The sequence below is a fragment of the Crinia signifera genome, chromosome 4 (assembly GCF_055691185.1).
Source record: "Crinia signifera chromosome 4, ASM5569118v1, whole genome shotgun sequence".
Lineage (NCBI taxonomy): Eukaryota > Metazoa > Chordata > Amphibia > Anura > Myobatrachidae > Crinia > Crinia signifera.
In genome coordinates this window covers 44,577,836-44,594,950 of record NC_139220.1, presented here as the reverse complement: position 1 = coordinate 44,594,950, position 17,115 = coordinate 44,577,836, and the positions used below count along the sequence as shown (strand labels likewise).

At 44.4% G+C, this 17,115-nt stretch overlaps 1 protein-coding gene across 2 annotated transcripts in view; it reads right to left on the bottom strand.

Moving 5' to 3' along the window:
- Positions 1-17,115, bottom strand: part of BLTP3B (bridge-like lipid transfer protein family member 3B) — a 108,652-nt gene that overhangs the window by 69,446 nt on the left and 22,091 nt on the right. For both annotated transcript variants that reach the window (XM_083181682.1, XM_083181681.1), the window contains exon 2: positions 3,636-3,798. In XM_083181682.1, the coding sequence (XP_083037808.1) occupies positions 3,636-3,798 (163 nt within the window). The remainder of the gene's footprint in view (positions 1-3,635; positions 3,799-17,115) is intronic.

Here is a 17,115-nt window from a genome sequence, read left to right as displayed (position 1 = left end):
ATGGAACAAAAACACATTACATTGAGGGGTCATGAAAAGTGCACTTAGCCACAAAGTGCATTTTATATTTACAGGTTTCACTCCCAGTTATGAATCTATCAGAATTCAACAGTGGTGGCTAATATAAAAATAAAAAACCCCACAGACAGTTTGTCCAATCCGGGTTACTTGTAGAAGAATAAAAAAATAAAAATAAAGAAGGAGGAGGTAAAACTTGTGTGGATATTACATAGAGGATTGCATATATTTTATGACATATGACCCAAAAGACAGGATCAGCAGCAAAGAGGTTAGAAAACATAAAAAAAAAAAAACTACCATGCTGTGGCCCCTTTCCCAGCAATGAAAATGTGTCAGTGCTACACAGTAATCACTGGGATACATAACACTGAGGTCATCAGTGATCTAATCCTACCACTGGTCCTGGGCGGTGCGCATACTGTGCCCTATATTTTATATATATTTAGTGGTTATTATGCTAGATGTCTGACCTCATTAAAACGCTCTTATTTCCCAACATCAATTTATTAATAGAATGTAAAAGGACAGCGCACAGTTGCAACAGGCATTATTATATCAGGTGTCTGCCAAGAGTTATAATTGTATCTTCACAGTCTGTAAACAATAACCCAAAATATCTATTACTACTTAGGCAGGTAGATTAATCGGGATTGGTACGAAATCCCGGCGGTAGGAATCCCGGCAGTCAAAATCCTGACACCGGAATCCCGACAAGGACGTGGATAGCCCCCCTCTTGCGGCTTGCTACGCTCGGCACACTAATTTATTCCCTCCCCCCTATGGGTGTTGTGTACACCCATAGGAGGGACAAAGTGTCGGGATTCCGTTGTCGGGATTTTGACTGCCGGGACTCTAACTGCATCCCGATTAATCAATTAAATCAAACAGGAGTGTTGCCTACACCGTACTAACCAATCAGATTCATGTTCTAGACTGCACAACAAAAGTATAGCTAAAAGTTTAATGGTTGCTTTTAGAAACTCCTTTATTTTTTATTTTTTTTAGACAATTTAGTAAAGACCTGTAGGATCTGTATACAATTTATATATTCAGGGTCACAACTGAGAGGGGGTGGTGGTTAGGGGGACACATGACCCGAGCACGGAATGAGGAGGCGGCTAGGGAGACCGGTTCCACTAGAGCACAATCTGCAGGCTCCAAGCACGAATCTGTTGACCAATAGCCGACAGACTGCCGAGTGCCGGCTCCAGGGGCTCGCGCATCTGAAATGTCCTGCATGTGATATCACACAAAGGGAGAGAGGGGACAGAACGCACCCTGACATAAAGGAGACAGCTAGGGATATAACAGAGGAATCATGGTGTGGGTATAGTGTGCACCTGCTCAGCTCGGGGCAGGACCTGTGCCGCTTCTGACAGGGGGAGGGGCGCACCAAATTACTTCCTTGCTCTGGTGACAAAAATATTCATTACGGCCCTTACATACATACACACACACATTTATTTATTACATAAGCTACAGTATTGGGAGCAGATGTAAGTGACTGAATCACAGAATTACATATAGAGAAGACCGTTCTTGTCCCATTCTCCTTTTCCACCTCTCACATTAGCCAACACGGATATCGTGGTGTCTGCTGGCTAAGAGACGTATTGGGTCACTGCACTTTATGGCTTCTATATATGCATATTGTAAGAGTAAAATATACAAGTGTATAGCAATAATAATTCTTTATCAGGGGTTTGCTTGCAATACATCAAAAGCATCTGAGGGGATGTGCATTTGAGAGCATGCGCAATCAAGGACCACTAGTCCCTATAGAATAACAGCCAGCACATAAGTAATGTGCAATAAAGCACAGAGGCCTACTTTATCCTACTTCCCAACATGCTACACCCTCACCTTACATCAGTAAGTCCATGTGTGCTTCCATAAGTATGCCTGTATCTATCCCCACGCCTAATCAAAATACAGTAAAGGGCTCTAAAATGGTATTTTTCCTCATTACGGCTACATGAGCAAACCATTGGCAGTTACTGAATAGGATAGGGGTTCTCAAACTCGGTCCTCAGGACCCCACAGTGTTCACGTTTTCCAGGTCACTCAGCAGGTGCACTCATTACTCACTGACACATTTTAAAAGATCCACAGGTGGAGCTAATTATTTCACTTGTGATTCTGTGAGAAGACCTGCAAAACATGCACTGTGTGGGGACGGAGTTTGAGAACCTGTGGAATAGGCCTTTACTCCGTTTCTTTGATAGCCATGGTTCATATGGAATTGCAACAGGTTATTTGAAAAGCCTGAAATAGTTTTTATACCTGATGCATGTGTGTGAGTGTAGCGATAGAACAGGGAGGCAGAGCACCCTGTGCCGGCCCCATCATGAGTGCATAATGCAGAGGGGTGTGGTATAGGGTTCCGACAGTCGGGATCCCTACAGTCATTAGCCCGACGTCGGGATCCCGACTGGTCGGACTCAGACAGCATGGCCAGCACAACAAAGCCCCTTGCAGGCTCGCTGCGGGCACGGTGGGGGTTGTAGACCCCCACAAGGGAGAACAGCCGACGGAAACCCGGCCATCGGTGTTTTAACAGTCGGGATCCTGACTGTCTGGATCCCGACTGTCGGGACCCATGCAGAGGGGGGCTGGGTCGCCAGCACCAGAAAGTGCAGCACTTCCTGGCGAATCATTAGGATGCTCCAATCGGCTGTACAGTCAGCAAGATGCATGCCTGGGGTGTCACCGGAGGCTCCGGGCAGCACTGTAGTAGCGATATGGTCTGCAAGCCAGACATAAGGGGCCTGTGGCAGCAATGGGAAGGCAATGTATCTGCAGAGTATAGGGACACATTCTTTATTTTAACAGTCACACATAGCAGGAGCTTTATCAAACATTCTAAATGATCTAGAAGTGGCCCATAGGAACCAGCTTCTAGCTTGCCTGTATCAAGTACATATAGGGAGAAGATGAATGGTTGCTATTGGCAACTTCTCCATTCCTTAAACTGCTTGATACATAAAACCCATGGATCTGGATGTACAGACATAACAGCATGCGGTCAGTAGCGTCCTTTGAGGTTTCAGAGGAAAGGAAAAGATTGTGCTGTGCTTTGTTCTTCAGAGCTTTTCAATTATGCAAAAAAAAAATTGTAGTGTTGGGGTGTTTTTGGTAGTTCATAGTGGTAATGGAGGGAGTGGGGGGGGGGGGGTAGGCTAACACTCTACTTTGTAAGATGCATCTGACACCTACAGTATTCTATGGGCGGAACCAATCATTATCATAAACTGCATCAATTATGATCAGTATTCATGAGACTGCACACTGACAGGTCTGCGTTTACTGTACAGTATATAGGTCAAGGGCACATGCTAAAAAGCTGCAAGTTACATCTCCAACAGAACATTATAGGGGACATCCTGAGACGCCAGCGGCCTGAAAGGAATAATGGGGCAGATGTATTAACCCTAACAAAAGATAACTGCAAGGGTAATAAACGTCCAGCCAATCAGCTCCTTACTGACTTTTTTCAAACACAGCCTGTAACATGGCAGTTAGCAGGTGATTGGCTGGACATTTATCTCTCTTTATCACCCTTGCTTTTATCTCTTGTTAATACATCTGCCCCAATGATGCTTTAGGGTACCCACCCGAATAGCAGCTTTGTTGCAGAAAACCTTGTTGATGGCCAGCCAGGTGGGCAAGTCCAACATGTTCTGAAGAACCTCCTCATCGAGCTCCAAGTTGGTCAGCTGACCTTCTCCTTTAAGGGTGCTGAGGTTAATCTTGTCAGGCGACAGATTCTTTGTGAACCTAGAGACAGAAATAAGAGGTAATAAAGCACAATGTTAAAGTGATCAGAAAATCAGTTCTTAATACGTAATAATGTTATACTACCTACACGCTGGGGAAAAGAAGGTGGCATTAAACATTTTCAAACACAAAGCCAATATTGACTTGTGTTAGGGTGTTACACAATCCTTAAAAACATTTTTACTTGTTAAATTGAGATGACCTTACATCCAAGATAAAAAATGATTGGCCACTTTAACCGCCCAAGCTCAAAAAAAATCTACACTTCACAACACACAAACACTATCGTTAGTGGAGGAACAAAACGGGTAAATTACTAGCGACCATGTCAAAATCCTGGGAAGCGTAGATCTTATATAAAACGCAATACGTAATGATTCCAACACTCAAACTTTAACCTCTATATCTGATATTCTACACACTTTTCATGACTATTACTCGGATCTATATAGTCCTATTCCTCCTTGGGATTATCTCCACCGGGAACTCTGGTCTTCTATAGATCTCCCAAAACTAACACAAACTCAACGGGACCTCCTGGAGGGGGACATTACTGAGGAAGAAATCAGGGATGTGATCTCTGGATTACATTCTAACAAGGTTCCTGGACCAGATGGATTTACTGGAACTTATTATAAAATGTTAAAAACAGACCTTCTTCTGACCTGGTTGGAACACTTCAACACACTTTACAAAGTGTCCAACTTTCACTCAAGCATTCACTACCTTGATCCCCAAACCAGATAAAGACCCTCTATTGGTAGGATCTTATAGACCAATCACCCTTCTAAACTCTGATTTCAAGATCTTTGCCAAGTTATGGCCAACAGGCTGCAAACATTTCTCACTGATGTCCTAACACAGCACCAGCTGGGTTTCGTTAGAGATCGCCACTCTGTAAAGGCAATCAGAATGGTGGTGGTGGCCACAGTCGCCTCCTACCAAGATGATCAATCTGACAACATGCTTTTGAGTTTAGACACTCATAAAGCATTCGATACAGTGTGCTGGGACCATTTATATAAAACACTTGAACTCAGACTTCTCTACTAAATTTATAACTCTTATAAAATATTTCTATACACGACCTATGACGACGTTATTAATTAATGGTAGGAGAGGAGCCCCTATACTCATACAGAGAGACACGAGACAAGGATGCCCTCTATCTCCTCTCCTCTTCAACTTGTCAATAACCCACTGTTTAGGCTGTTACAGTCCACTCCAGTTTTTTAGGGGATTAAAATAGGAAACAAGGAAATAAAATTATCGGCATTCACAGACGACGTCTTATTGTATATAAATAAACCAAAAGACTCCTTAGGTGTCATCCTTGAACTTCTTAAGAGATTTGGAGACATCTCGGAATTCCGGGTGAATTTCGAGAAATCGAGAGGTCTCGATCTAAAACAGGGCCTGAGACGTCCCAGATGGGGCAGTCAAATGCCCTTTAATTGGGCTGGATCCTCTATTACAGGGGTGGGGAACCTCAGGCTCAGGGGCCGTAGGCGGTCTGAGTGGCCCTCCCACCCGCCCGGCGGCTTTGCCGGGAGTCAAGTACAGGGGAATTCTCGCGAGAGTTTAGTAGTTAGAGATTCCTCTTAATCAACAGCAGCCTAAGACTGTCAGTCCTATTCAGCGGCAGCCGCCGGAGTGTGGGACGGCTGCAGCAGGGGAATTTGAAAGAGAAATTTTTACATATGGCCCCTGAAGGATTTTTTTCCCAATACAAATGGCCCTTGGCACAAAAAAAGGTTCCCCACCCCTGCTCTATTACCTATCTAGGCACCAGATTAACAAAAAATCCTACAAGACTGTACAGCAGTAATGTGAAGGAGGTAATTCATTCTATTACAAAGGACCTTGATCGTTGGAAACATCTCACACTGTCCTGTTACACATGCTACAATCTCTCCCCGTACTACTTAGCAACTCCAGTATTAACAAAATAAATGCCCTCTTTAGAACTTTCATATAGAAGGGAAAGAAAATCGAGAATAGCACTAATTTAATGGAGGAGTCGGGTGCCCGAACGTACGGGCTTATAACCAGGCAAGTCTGTTCAGATTTCTAAGAGACTGGTTACACAATACTGAAATTTATGCCAACACTGCCCTTGAGGCAAATTTCCTAGAGAGAGGTAACAATCTAATTTCTTCATGACCTCGAAGCAGAGATACCCCTAAAATATAAGGACAATCCCTTATTATGGTCGATCTATCAACTATGGCATATCCTTAGACAAAATGTTCCCTACATCCCCATAAAACTTTATACTTGAACTTCCTGGGCAACCAGAATTTCCAGCATGGGGAGGTGAACTATCCCTTTACGTTATTTCAAAGAGAAGGTATTAAAGATATTAATAATCTCATAGATTATGCCACCAACAAACCTATGACATTCTCAAAAGCGTGCCAATCCTTTCCTATCCTTAAAGAGTTCCCAATAGCATTTCTCCAAATGCAACACTATGTAAGTAAAGTCTTGAAGTACTTGTCTGACTCTGATCTATAGAACACTCTGGATGGGGTGTTGAGGTCCTCTCCACCTACTAAAATTGCCATTTCTATTCACTACCGAATATTCAATCCCCAAATAGACCACTCCAAACTTAAAATCGGGCATATCACAATGGTTACCTAATTTTCCAACACTTACATGCGCCACACTACTGAACTCTTATATAACCTCTGGCAAAAGTCTACCAGCAGCACGTTCTTAAGAAATGTTCCTTAATATTATCCACCGAGCATACAATTCGCCCAACCGTCAATTCCTAGCAGGCATGTCTGGGTCAGATGGGTGCCAGAAATGTTCTACCCCGCACGCAGATGTAATCCACTGCTTTTGGACATGCCCCATGCGCCGCAGATTCTGGAATCAAATTAGACTATTCACTATTACACACCTTGTGAACCTTACCTCCCTTACACAACGGAATGGGAAATATTTGGGATTCTACCTGAATCCCATAGAATAACCAAGGGATGTAAAAAATTTGTAATAGCAATAAGCGCGGCAGCTCGCAAGGGGACCCTAAAATCCTGGATCAACCCAATCCCCCTTCCCCAGGGCTGTTTAACAATAAAACTACAACATATCTTTTTTATGGACTGGTTGGAAACCACATTATATAAAAAAAGAACGGTACTTGTTTAGTTTCACAGCGGCCGATATATCAGATGCGATATCAGCCGATCCAATGCGATTTTTTTACCTGTTCATAAACCCACTATCCACAACGCATGGAGTTGATTTTATATAGTGTGGCGAGCGCAGTAATGTGCGTCCCCTCGCCACGCTTCGGGCTCGGTGGCTCGCTACACTATATCAGATTAACTCAATGCGTAGTGGATAGTGGGGTTATGAACAGGTAAAACAAAAAAATTGATATATCGGCCGCCGTGAAACTAAACAAGTACCAAATAAACTAACAAAAGGCTTCTTCGAAACATAGGAAAGCTATATCAGTACCCTTCCTACATATATATATTTATTTAAAAAAAATTATTAAGATGACCCGATTTATCATGGACGTACTCTCCTGCAACATTAAATAATAAATAAAACCAAATATTTCTTCTTCTTCGAAGTAAAAAGTATAATTATTACAAAATGTCAACTTACGTCGACATTTAGGACAAAAAAAATGTAAAAAAAACCCTAATGTCGGACTTTTGACCTTCCCATTGTCGACCTAATACTTGTGTCGACCTTCAAGTCCTTTCAAACTTAGGCCTGGTGACATATTTCATGCGTCAACCTTATCTAGAGGTCATGTGCATGCAATACACTTGAATTCACCCCATAGAGATGAGGGAAAGCGTTAGCCTTAAAATTAAATAGAATGAGAGGAAGCAAACCTCACATCAATAATAGATGCAAAAATTACTACAATTAGTAAAAACTGGTTCATCATGAAGCCATCTTAATTAGATGATTTAAAGTATTGTCCTACCTACTAAATAATCTGCTTAATTAACCAGGGACCGGCGGCAAGCCTTCACTGACTAATTTACTGATGAGTACACGCCTTCCAGCAACTGTTACTAAATATTCAAGCATCGGTTAAATATATAAGTGGTTCCCAAACTGTGCATGGGACGCTTGCAGGGGTGGCCTGCAGGGGTTGTCCAGGAACAATTCAGCTTATTTACGTCGCTCTCTTCTAGGGTGCTTCAAGTACAAGTCTGGTGCAAAAATCAATGCTGAAATACAGACCACATTGTGCTAGAAGCACCACAGCAGAGTGTGACACCCCATTCAGGGATGAGAAACTGCACGGGTTTTGAAAGATGCAGGGTGCTAGAATGTACAGGTATGGATCGTTATATCAAGTTTTACAGTCAATAGGTAGACACCAGTTGGTCAACAGGCAGTAGGTCGACAGAGTAAAAAGGTTGACACAAGGTTTTTCTTGGGGGTGTCTAGGTCGACACCGTATAAGTGTACTGCATCGGCTCTCCATACTGCGATTGGCACACTGTTATATTCCCTGCACTGGGATGGTAAAGAATGAACAAGTCCTTATTTTGAGGGAAAAAAATGTGAAAAACTCCTGTCAACTTAATGCATGTCAGCCTCGTGTCAACCAATAGCGGTCAACCGCATACCAAAATGATCACTAGTATATATGTATAATTGGACGTATTCAGGTGTTTTTTTTTGTACATAAACATTGTCTGGTTTAGGCTATCCTGCAGGATCTATCATCTAGGTCAGAGGTTCCGAAACGGTGTTCAGTGGTTCCCTGGGTTGCCTCGGAGCACTTGCAGAAGCGCCTTCACAACCGATTGAAATTATTTATGGTTAGTGAAATGGGCAAAAATCGGTGCTTGTGGTACATATAAGCACAACTTATTTAATTAAAAATTTTCGGTAACAAACTTTGCACCTAGAGGTGCTGTGAAAAATATTCTAGGTTGCCGTGATTCAAAAAAAGTTTGTGAACCGCTGATCTAGTTACAAAGCAAGCAAGAGCACAGGGGGATGCAATGCTTAAAATCTGGTAAAGTGGGGGGTGGGTGGAGAATTAAGATGAAATGTAATTACCAGCAAGCAATTTATTTAAATGGCAATAAATAACCGGGCAAAGCCAACCAGGATTTGCCATGTTAAGGTGGCCATACATCTACAGATCGATTGTCATATCGGGCTGGTTGGAACAAAATCCTGGTAATGGATGAGAGCAAATGACAGTTGACCATTTGCTTTGAAATGCTGGAAAACTGCCAAAAACTGTCATTCAGATATTACCAGGTTTTAGTTCCTATCAGCCCAATCTGACAATCGATCTGTAGATGTATGGCCAGCTTAGCATGGCAAATCCTGGTTGGCTTTGCCTGGTTATTTATTGCCATTTAAATAATGGTTAAGGTATAGATGATCAACAATGTCTAGGTCAGGGGTCTTCAACCCATGGCCCGCGGGCCACGAGTGGCCCGCGGAGCTGATCTCAGTGGCCCCCTGCCCGCCAGCCCGCCATGCACAGGATTTTTTTTTTTAAGTAAAAGAAAACGCTGCCGAGGGAGGCAGTGTAATGGAGTCCCCCCGGGTGCCGCCTACCCGATTTCCATTGGCTGCAGGCAGGGCAGAGGAGTGGATCCAGCTTGGCTGAGGGAGGAGGAGGCACGTCTGGCCACGAGCTGGGGAGTTGGGACCCGGCGAAGCTGCGGGAGGAGGAGACGCAGCTGGCGGGAGCAAGGGACCCGGTGCTGGAACTGCAGGAGGAGTAGGCACAGCTGGCGGAGGGGACCCGGCGAAACTGCAGGAGGAGGCATGGATGGTGGAAGCAGGTGACCCGGCAAAGCTGCAGGATGAGGAGGTACAGCTGGCGGGAGCAGGGGACCTGGCAATGCTGCAGGCATTACTGGGGGCATTGTGTGTGGGGCATTACTGGGGGCATTGTGTGTGAGGGGCACTGCTTGGGCATTGTGTGTGAGGGGCACTGCTTGGGCATTGTGTGTGAGGGGCACTGCTGGGGCATTGTGTGTGAGGGGCACTGCTGGGGCAATGTGTGTGAGGGGCACTGCTGGGGCATTGTGTGTGAGGGGCACTGCTGGGGCATTAGGTGAGGGGCACTGCTGGGGCATCATATGTATAAGCAGGAGTACTGCTGGCATTATGGTCTGTGGCATAATGGGCATCAGTGTGGGGCATAATGTGCAATGGGCATAATTTTTGTGTGGATTAATGTGTAATGGGCATCACGGTGTGTGGCATAATGTGTAATGTGTATTATGGATAAACAGTGTAACAGTGTATATTGATTTAAGTAGCCTTTCATTGTTTGGGTTCGATCTGTGAGGCGTACTAGGTCACTGTGTGGGCCTTCATGTTTATATGTCACTGTGCAGCCTTCAGTCATCTTAAGCGTGTGAGGATAACGACCGATAAAAGAGGTGTCAGGTAATTGTTTTCCTGCTAGTTCACACTCGTTATAATTAGGCCACACCCCTTTTTGGGAGTGCGCCTACGGCGAGTGCAATTTATTCAATATCAAATTATATATGGGGGGGGGGCACAAATTTTACTGTTTGCACTGTAACCCAAATTGGCTGCTGATAACTATTTGGGTATGTGTGTGTGTGTGTGTGTGGGGGGGGGGTTATGTGCTGAGTATGGGCGGCCGTGCCAACTATCTATGAAGGACTGTGCTGACGTTATAGGGGAGCTGTGATTCTATGAGGCTGTCCGAAATCCTGCAGTAGAGTATAGTGGCCCTCGGGCTTCACTGGATTTTTTTAGGTGGCCCACGCTGTCTTAAAGGTTGAAGACCCCTGGTCTAGGTTGACAGTCACTAGTTGGCATCCAAGACTGGTCGACATACACTCAGTCGACAGTGACGGGTCAACCTAGTAATAAATAAATATAGGACAGAAGAAAGAGTTCATCGCTGACAATGACACTGGTGGGGTCACAGGCAACAACCAATAAAAATGCTTAAATCACAGGATTTTATTTAGCAAATTAATTCAAGCCATGTACACAAGAAGTTTTTATACACTTGACAGAATTCTGAGGTGACCCTATTTTACATTAGAGCGTACATTAAAAATACACAAGTATATGTAACAAAAAGTGGTTTGCATGAGGTAATCCTCAGGCACATGGTGCATTTTACCTTCGCTGACATAGAATATATATATATTCCATAACACTGTGCCTTGACATCAGTGAAAGGGGAACGAAATGGCCTGATTTTTGTGGAGACGCTGCCCATACTCTAGAAACCAATCAGATTCTAGTTACAGCTGGTGACCTGTCTAGACCAGAGAGTCTCCTTTGTGGCATCCCAATTTAATTAGGACAAAGCACACAGGAGCAGGGGGAAGAATTATTAGCCAGGGATACGGTCATTGGGTCACCAAGCATTAGGGCAACACAATTGGGTCGACATGACTCAATGTCGACATGCAGAAATGTCGACATTGGGTTTTTCACTGTTTTTGGTGCCGTCAGGCGTTATTTCATGCCCTACCATCCACTGGGGCGTGGTGGGAGAATAAAATAGTGTGCCGAGCGTATGGAGGCACCTTGCCCGAAGCATGGCGAGGGACACGGTGCTATGTTTCGGTGTCCATGTTGACTGTGTCGACATTCGGGACAAAATGTGAAAACCCCCATGTTGATCTTGCCCATGTCGTCCTAATGACTGTCAACCTAACCCCATGTCGACCTTCAGTCATGTCGACCTAATGCTTGTCTGTCCAATGATCCCATTCCATTAGCATGGCACAGAACAGCTGCAACACCAGGACCTTACCATTCAAACATCTTAATTGTGTAGACTGCGCCCATCCTCTGCCCACGGTCCAGGAATACAGCATACTGTACGTGCTCACTGTCATAGGAATCTCTATTACCAACATGCAGCTATTTCTGTATCAGATTTCTCATTTGTTACCCGGTCATGCTACTCTCTCCTTTGTTCCTGGGCATAGATTTGTTAAATTTCTTATCGGGATCACTGTGTACCTAGTAAATCTGTATATAGGTAAACACTACATGGCAGTGTGTACACAAACACACAGACAGGCAAGATTTTACTTCAGTGAGTGAACCAACATTGTAGGATAATTGAAAACATGTTCTACGTTGTGACAATATCATCATTTATTTATACATTAGCACCATACTGTGAGATTATATATTCCAAACCCTTCTCATCAATTTATGTTCTAAAATCTCCACGGAACCAGGGTCCATTTATGCCACACACTTGTATTGGTCATAACCAAACCAATGACACCTATTCTGTGAGGCATCAGTGCAAACCACTGTTGCCCTATGACAGTGGTTCTCAAACTCGGTTCTCAGGACCCCACACAGTGCACGTTTTCCAGGTCACCCTACAGGTGCACTCATGACTGACTGACACAGGAGGAGCTAATTATTTCACCTGATTGTGTGAGGAGACCAGCAAAACATGGGACCGAGTTTGAGAACTTGTGCCCTATGACATCTTGAATCTGAGATTAGTTTGAATGCATATACTGTAGTTTGGACAATTTTTAATTGCAAGTATATTCTCAATCCCACTCAATGTACTGTATATGCTTGTTGCGAGATTGTTAATCAGACCACCTATTATAAAATAGGACAGAAGGGATGGCCATAGACTATCGATGATTCAAAATCATCGATGGTTCATGGCCAATGTCGAATACTTTTGCCTTCGATGGGGGAGAACCAGATGGAACAGCAAAACGATGGTTTTTTTAAAAAAAGATTCAAAGTGCCGGGACACAGAGCATAGCCCAGCCCCCCGACACCCGCGAAGCCCAACCCCCCTGTTTTGATTGTCCCACAGGCCAATCAATCAAACACAATGGGTGACCCATTGATATGTAAAAATAATCGATGGTCATCCATTGCATAGTTTAGCACTATCGATGGCCAGTTGCCGAATTGCCATCGATGTCAACCATCGATGGCATTGGCAACGACGGCCATCCCTAGAAGAGATCCCTTCTATTTTTTACCGAACAGAAATGCACACAGGTCATTTACAGCCAAGGAGATTCTCAGTGGAACAAAGCGTATTGCATTCACTGACCCAAAGCAGCCAGGTAGAGCAGAGAGAGGGTTACAAGCTACCCACTGCAAAAATGAGGCATCGGCTTGTTTTACAAAGATACATCGGTATAATTCCCATCATTTTGGATGAATTACAATATTATGCATATACACTGGATGTCTGGGTATTCTGGGATAGGGAGAGGATGGGATGGGATGCATTTCCTCTTCCCTCTCCTGTATCTCGCAGTGGGGGAAATTTACTAAGATGGGAGTTCTGTTTCATTTGGGATGTTGCTATGGGCAACCAATCAGAATCTACTTCTTTAGCACCTTCTAGAACAGGCATGTCCAAACTATGGCCCTCCAGCTGTTGTGAAACTACAAGTCCCATCATGCCACAGTTTTGCTATTAGGGAATGTTAAAACAATGGCAAGGCATGCTGGAACTTGTAGTTTCACAACAGCTGGTGGGCCACAGTTTGGACATGCCTGTTCTAGAAGATAACAGAAAGTATCTGATTGGCTGCCCATAGCACCATCCCATGTGACATAGTACTGCCACAAGAAAATGACCACTGGAAAACTTCCTTCTAGAGACACAAGAGAGTCCTTACATCCCTTATTCCAGGGTTGCCTACCCTCCTAGAATGGCCGGGAGGGTCCCGAAAATCGGGTCACCCTCGCGGCCCCCCGCAAAGGTGGGCAACCCTCCCGGTTTCTGGGGGACCCCCGCTCCCCCCCCCCCCGATCGCGGTTTCCTCTCCCTCACCTCGCCGTTTCAATAACCAGATCCGCCAATCTCCACGGAGGGGGCGAGGCTAAAGTGGCATAATCGCATCACTTTAGCCCCACCCCTCCAAGGAAATCGGGTCAGTTTCCATCATGGGGGCGGAGCTTAATGATGGCATGCTTAGGCCCCGCCCCAAACTCCGGCTGAGAGTCTCCTCTCCGGGCTTCTCCCGGAGAGTAGATTACAAAAGTCGGCAACCCTGCCTTATTCCAGGGATATGAAGCACTTGGGGCACCTTATAAGAAAAATTAAATCATAATAATCCAAGTGAACGAAAGGACCTGTGAGGTCACAACCGTGTGACCCCTGACAGCAGGGGGAGGAGCAAGGTCAGTGAGATAGGTTTACTATCCATGTGGAAATCTTTTGGGAACAGTAGCCACTGCCAACAACTGGAGAGAGTCAGCTTGCCCAAAGCATTGTGAGCATGCAAGGGTATATGTTGGATTCCATGCTATGGGTCCTCCAGCTGCTGTTGAACTACATGTCCCAGCATGCCCTGCCACAGTTGTAGCATACCTTAACACCATAACTGTGACAGGGCGCACTGGGTTGTGTGGTTGCACAGCAGCTGGAGGGCTGCATCTTGAATGACCCTTCCTTATAACCTTCTCCTCTGCATCTATACCAGCCACATGTACAATAATGTTTAACTGAAACTGTTCATTATGCTGGAACACTTCTCTAAAGTATATAAGCAGATTGTCATTATCTTTAAACCAGTGTCCATTTTATTTTATTTTTTTCTAATTAATTCCAGACTTCTGTGGATAGATTTACTAAATACTGAAGTGAAGTTGTTGCTCATAGCAACCAAACTATTTCTGACATGTTCTAGAATGCAAAAGATAAATCTGATTGGTTGCTATGGGCAATACTTTCACTTTTCATTTTAGACTCTTCAGTAAATCTACCCCCAGTACTTAGAAGAAAGACTCTCCCTTAAATATTACACACTTTGTCAACCATCAAGTGGGGGGCACAATAAAAAAAAAAAAAACACCCTACAACGCAGGCAATAACCTAGAATTAGAATATAAATGTTTCAGCAGATAAAAGGTGCCCAGACACGGTGCGTTTTGGGCTTGCAGTGCGCACTCCAACCTACATCTCGCCGCAAAGTACAAAAATATGAGCACATTCAAAACACATGTTGCTATAGTGCATCGTATGCGTTGTGAACTAGATGCAATCCGACCCAATTCAAAACGCACAGAGCACATTGCACCATGTGTGGGCACCTTCAGAACCACTTCACCCATCTAGTCTGCCCATGTACAGTACTACATACACACAGCAGGGTTCATTTCTATTCCCGGAGCCAGTTATCCCTTTAGTATATTTTTGGATTGTGGGAGGAAATTGGAGTACCCGGAGGAAACCCACACATGCAAGGGGAGAATATACAAACTCCACACAGTTATGGCCATAGTACGGTCAGGGAGTAACGCTAACCATTACATTATCCGTACTTTTGGCCTTTATGGCCAACATGTGCCCTTTTCGATTGTATCATGTCATAGAAATCATTTCACATTTATTCCCCAAAATATTAATTTACTGAAATATAACACCTTTCCGAAGTATATCGGAGAGGCAGATGCCGTGCAATAGGAAGTTAATTATTAATAGGCTTCATTTCAGTGCTGGTTTATAGCTACTATATTTAGACATTTACCACTTAACACATTTTGCTCCAGGGTATGCCACAACATATGCAACACACTCACAAATGGCAGGGCTTCTGTTCTGTGCATTGAATGTATTATATAGTGGCAGATGTGTCCTCATACACTGCAGCTTTAGTTGCACCAAACAGCCCATCTCATACCCCTTTGACATCACACCCCAAACCAGGTTATTGCCGGGTCCACCCGGGTCAAGGTGCGGTGTGAAAGCACCAAACCTTGTAACCCGGGTCGAACTTGGCAATTCAACCCGAGATATAAGAAGGGATTAACCCCGGTCGCCCTGTGTATAATGGGAAACCCGGGTGTAATGCTGACCGGGTCTGACTTGGCATAGCCATGTGAAATAGCTATCAGAGTGCCAGGTCCTGGGTGACTTAGCCATGCCAATAGTTTTGGTAATTTAAAATGTACGTTATTTGCATAAATAAAAAAACTGAAAACCATAAAAAAAAAAAAAAAAAAAAAAGAAAACGACTGTGCTAGATTACACTGATGCGGTTATAGGGTTAGGAGCATCTCATTTCTAACACTATACACTATAACTAGTGTTGCCTAGCATCTCTAGTGCACCGATTGGTACTCACATACTGGCAGCCGCGGAGATTGGCCGCTGAAGCCGAGAGCTCCAATTGGCTCATGAGCCAGCACTATATTTGAAATGCAAGCTGGATGGGTGACAGCAGAAGCCTGTGCAGGATCTCCGCCTCCGCGGTTATGGTATAGATGATATACAAATGTCTAGGTCAACTACTAATGGTCGACAGTAACTAGATCAATACCAAAGAATGGTCCAAATACCCTAGGTTGACATTGACAGAAGGTTGACATGGCCATGGTGTACATGAATGAGGTCGGGGTCCCATCCCGCCTCCCTCCACATGCAAATATAAACATTGCTGGTATACAGTGGGGTTGGTGTCCCATCCCCCATATGTTTATAAATCCTTTGGTGGTACAGCAGGGTGCCACTCAGCCTTACCCTAGCAATAACATTGGTGGCACAGTGGTTGGTGCCTCTTCTCCCCCCACCCAAAATGAAAGTGTTGGTGGGGGTATGGGTCTTTGAGTTGACCAAAATTAGGCCTACATGCTTTGGGTCGACCACTGAAGGTTGACATGGCTTAGGTAGACATGGCTAATATCGACATTGGTTGGAAGGTCAACACATGTATTAGGTCGACAGTCAAAAAGTCGACATGGCTTTTTCACTTTTTTTTGTCCCGAATGTCGACATGGACACTGTCAAAGTGATTTGCTGCGCTCGCCATGCTTCAGGCACAGTGCCTCGCTACGCTTGGCAAAATATTCTATTCTCCCTCCTCGCCCTAGTGCAGTGGTTCCCATCCCTGGTCCTCAAGTACCCCCATCAGTGCATGTTTTGCAGGTCTCCACACAGAATCACAAGTGTTATAATTAGCTCCACCTGTGGATCTTTTCAAATGTGCCTGAATAATGAGTGCACCTGGCGGGTGACCTGGAAAACGTGCACTGTTGGGGGTACTTGAGGACCAGGGTTGGGAACCACTGCTCTAGTGTATGGTAGGGCATGAAATACCGCCTGTCGGCTCAAAAAAAAGTGTAAAAAAACAAACCTATGTCGACCTTCTGACTTTCAGACGTAGCCATTGTCGACATAACGCTTGTGTTGACCATCGCCATGTTGACCTTCAGTGGTCAGCCCAACGACTGTATACTGAACGTGGCACAGTGGAAAAGTTTAAAGAATATACTTACCAACGCCGGAGGGTTCACAGCGTAGTCTCAATCCAGCAGTGTGTAGAGAATAAAGGAAGATGGGAGAGGCAGGAAAGG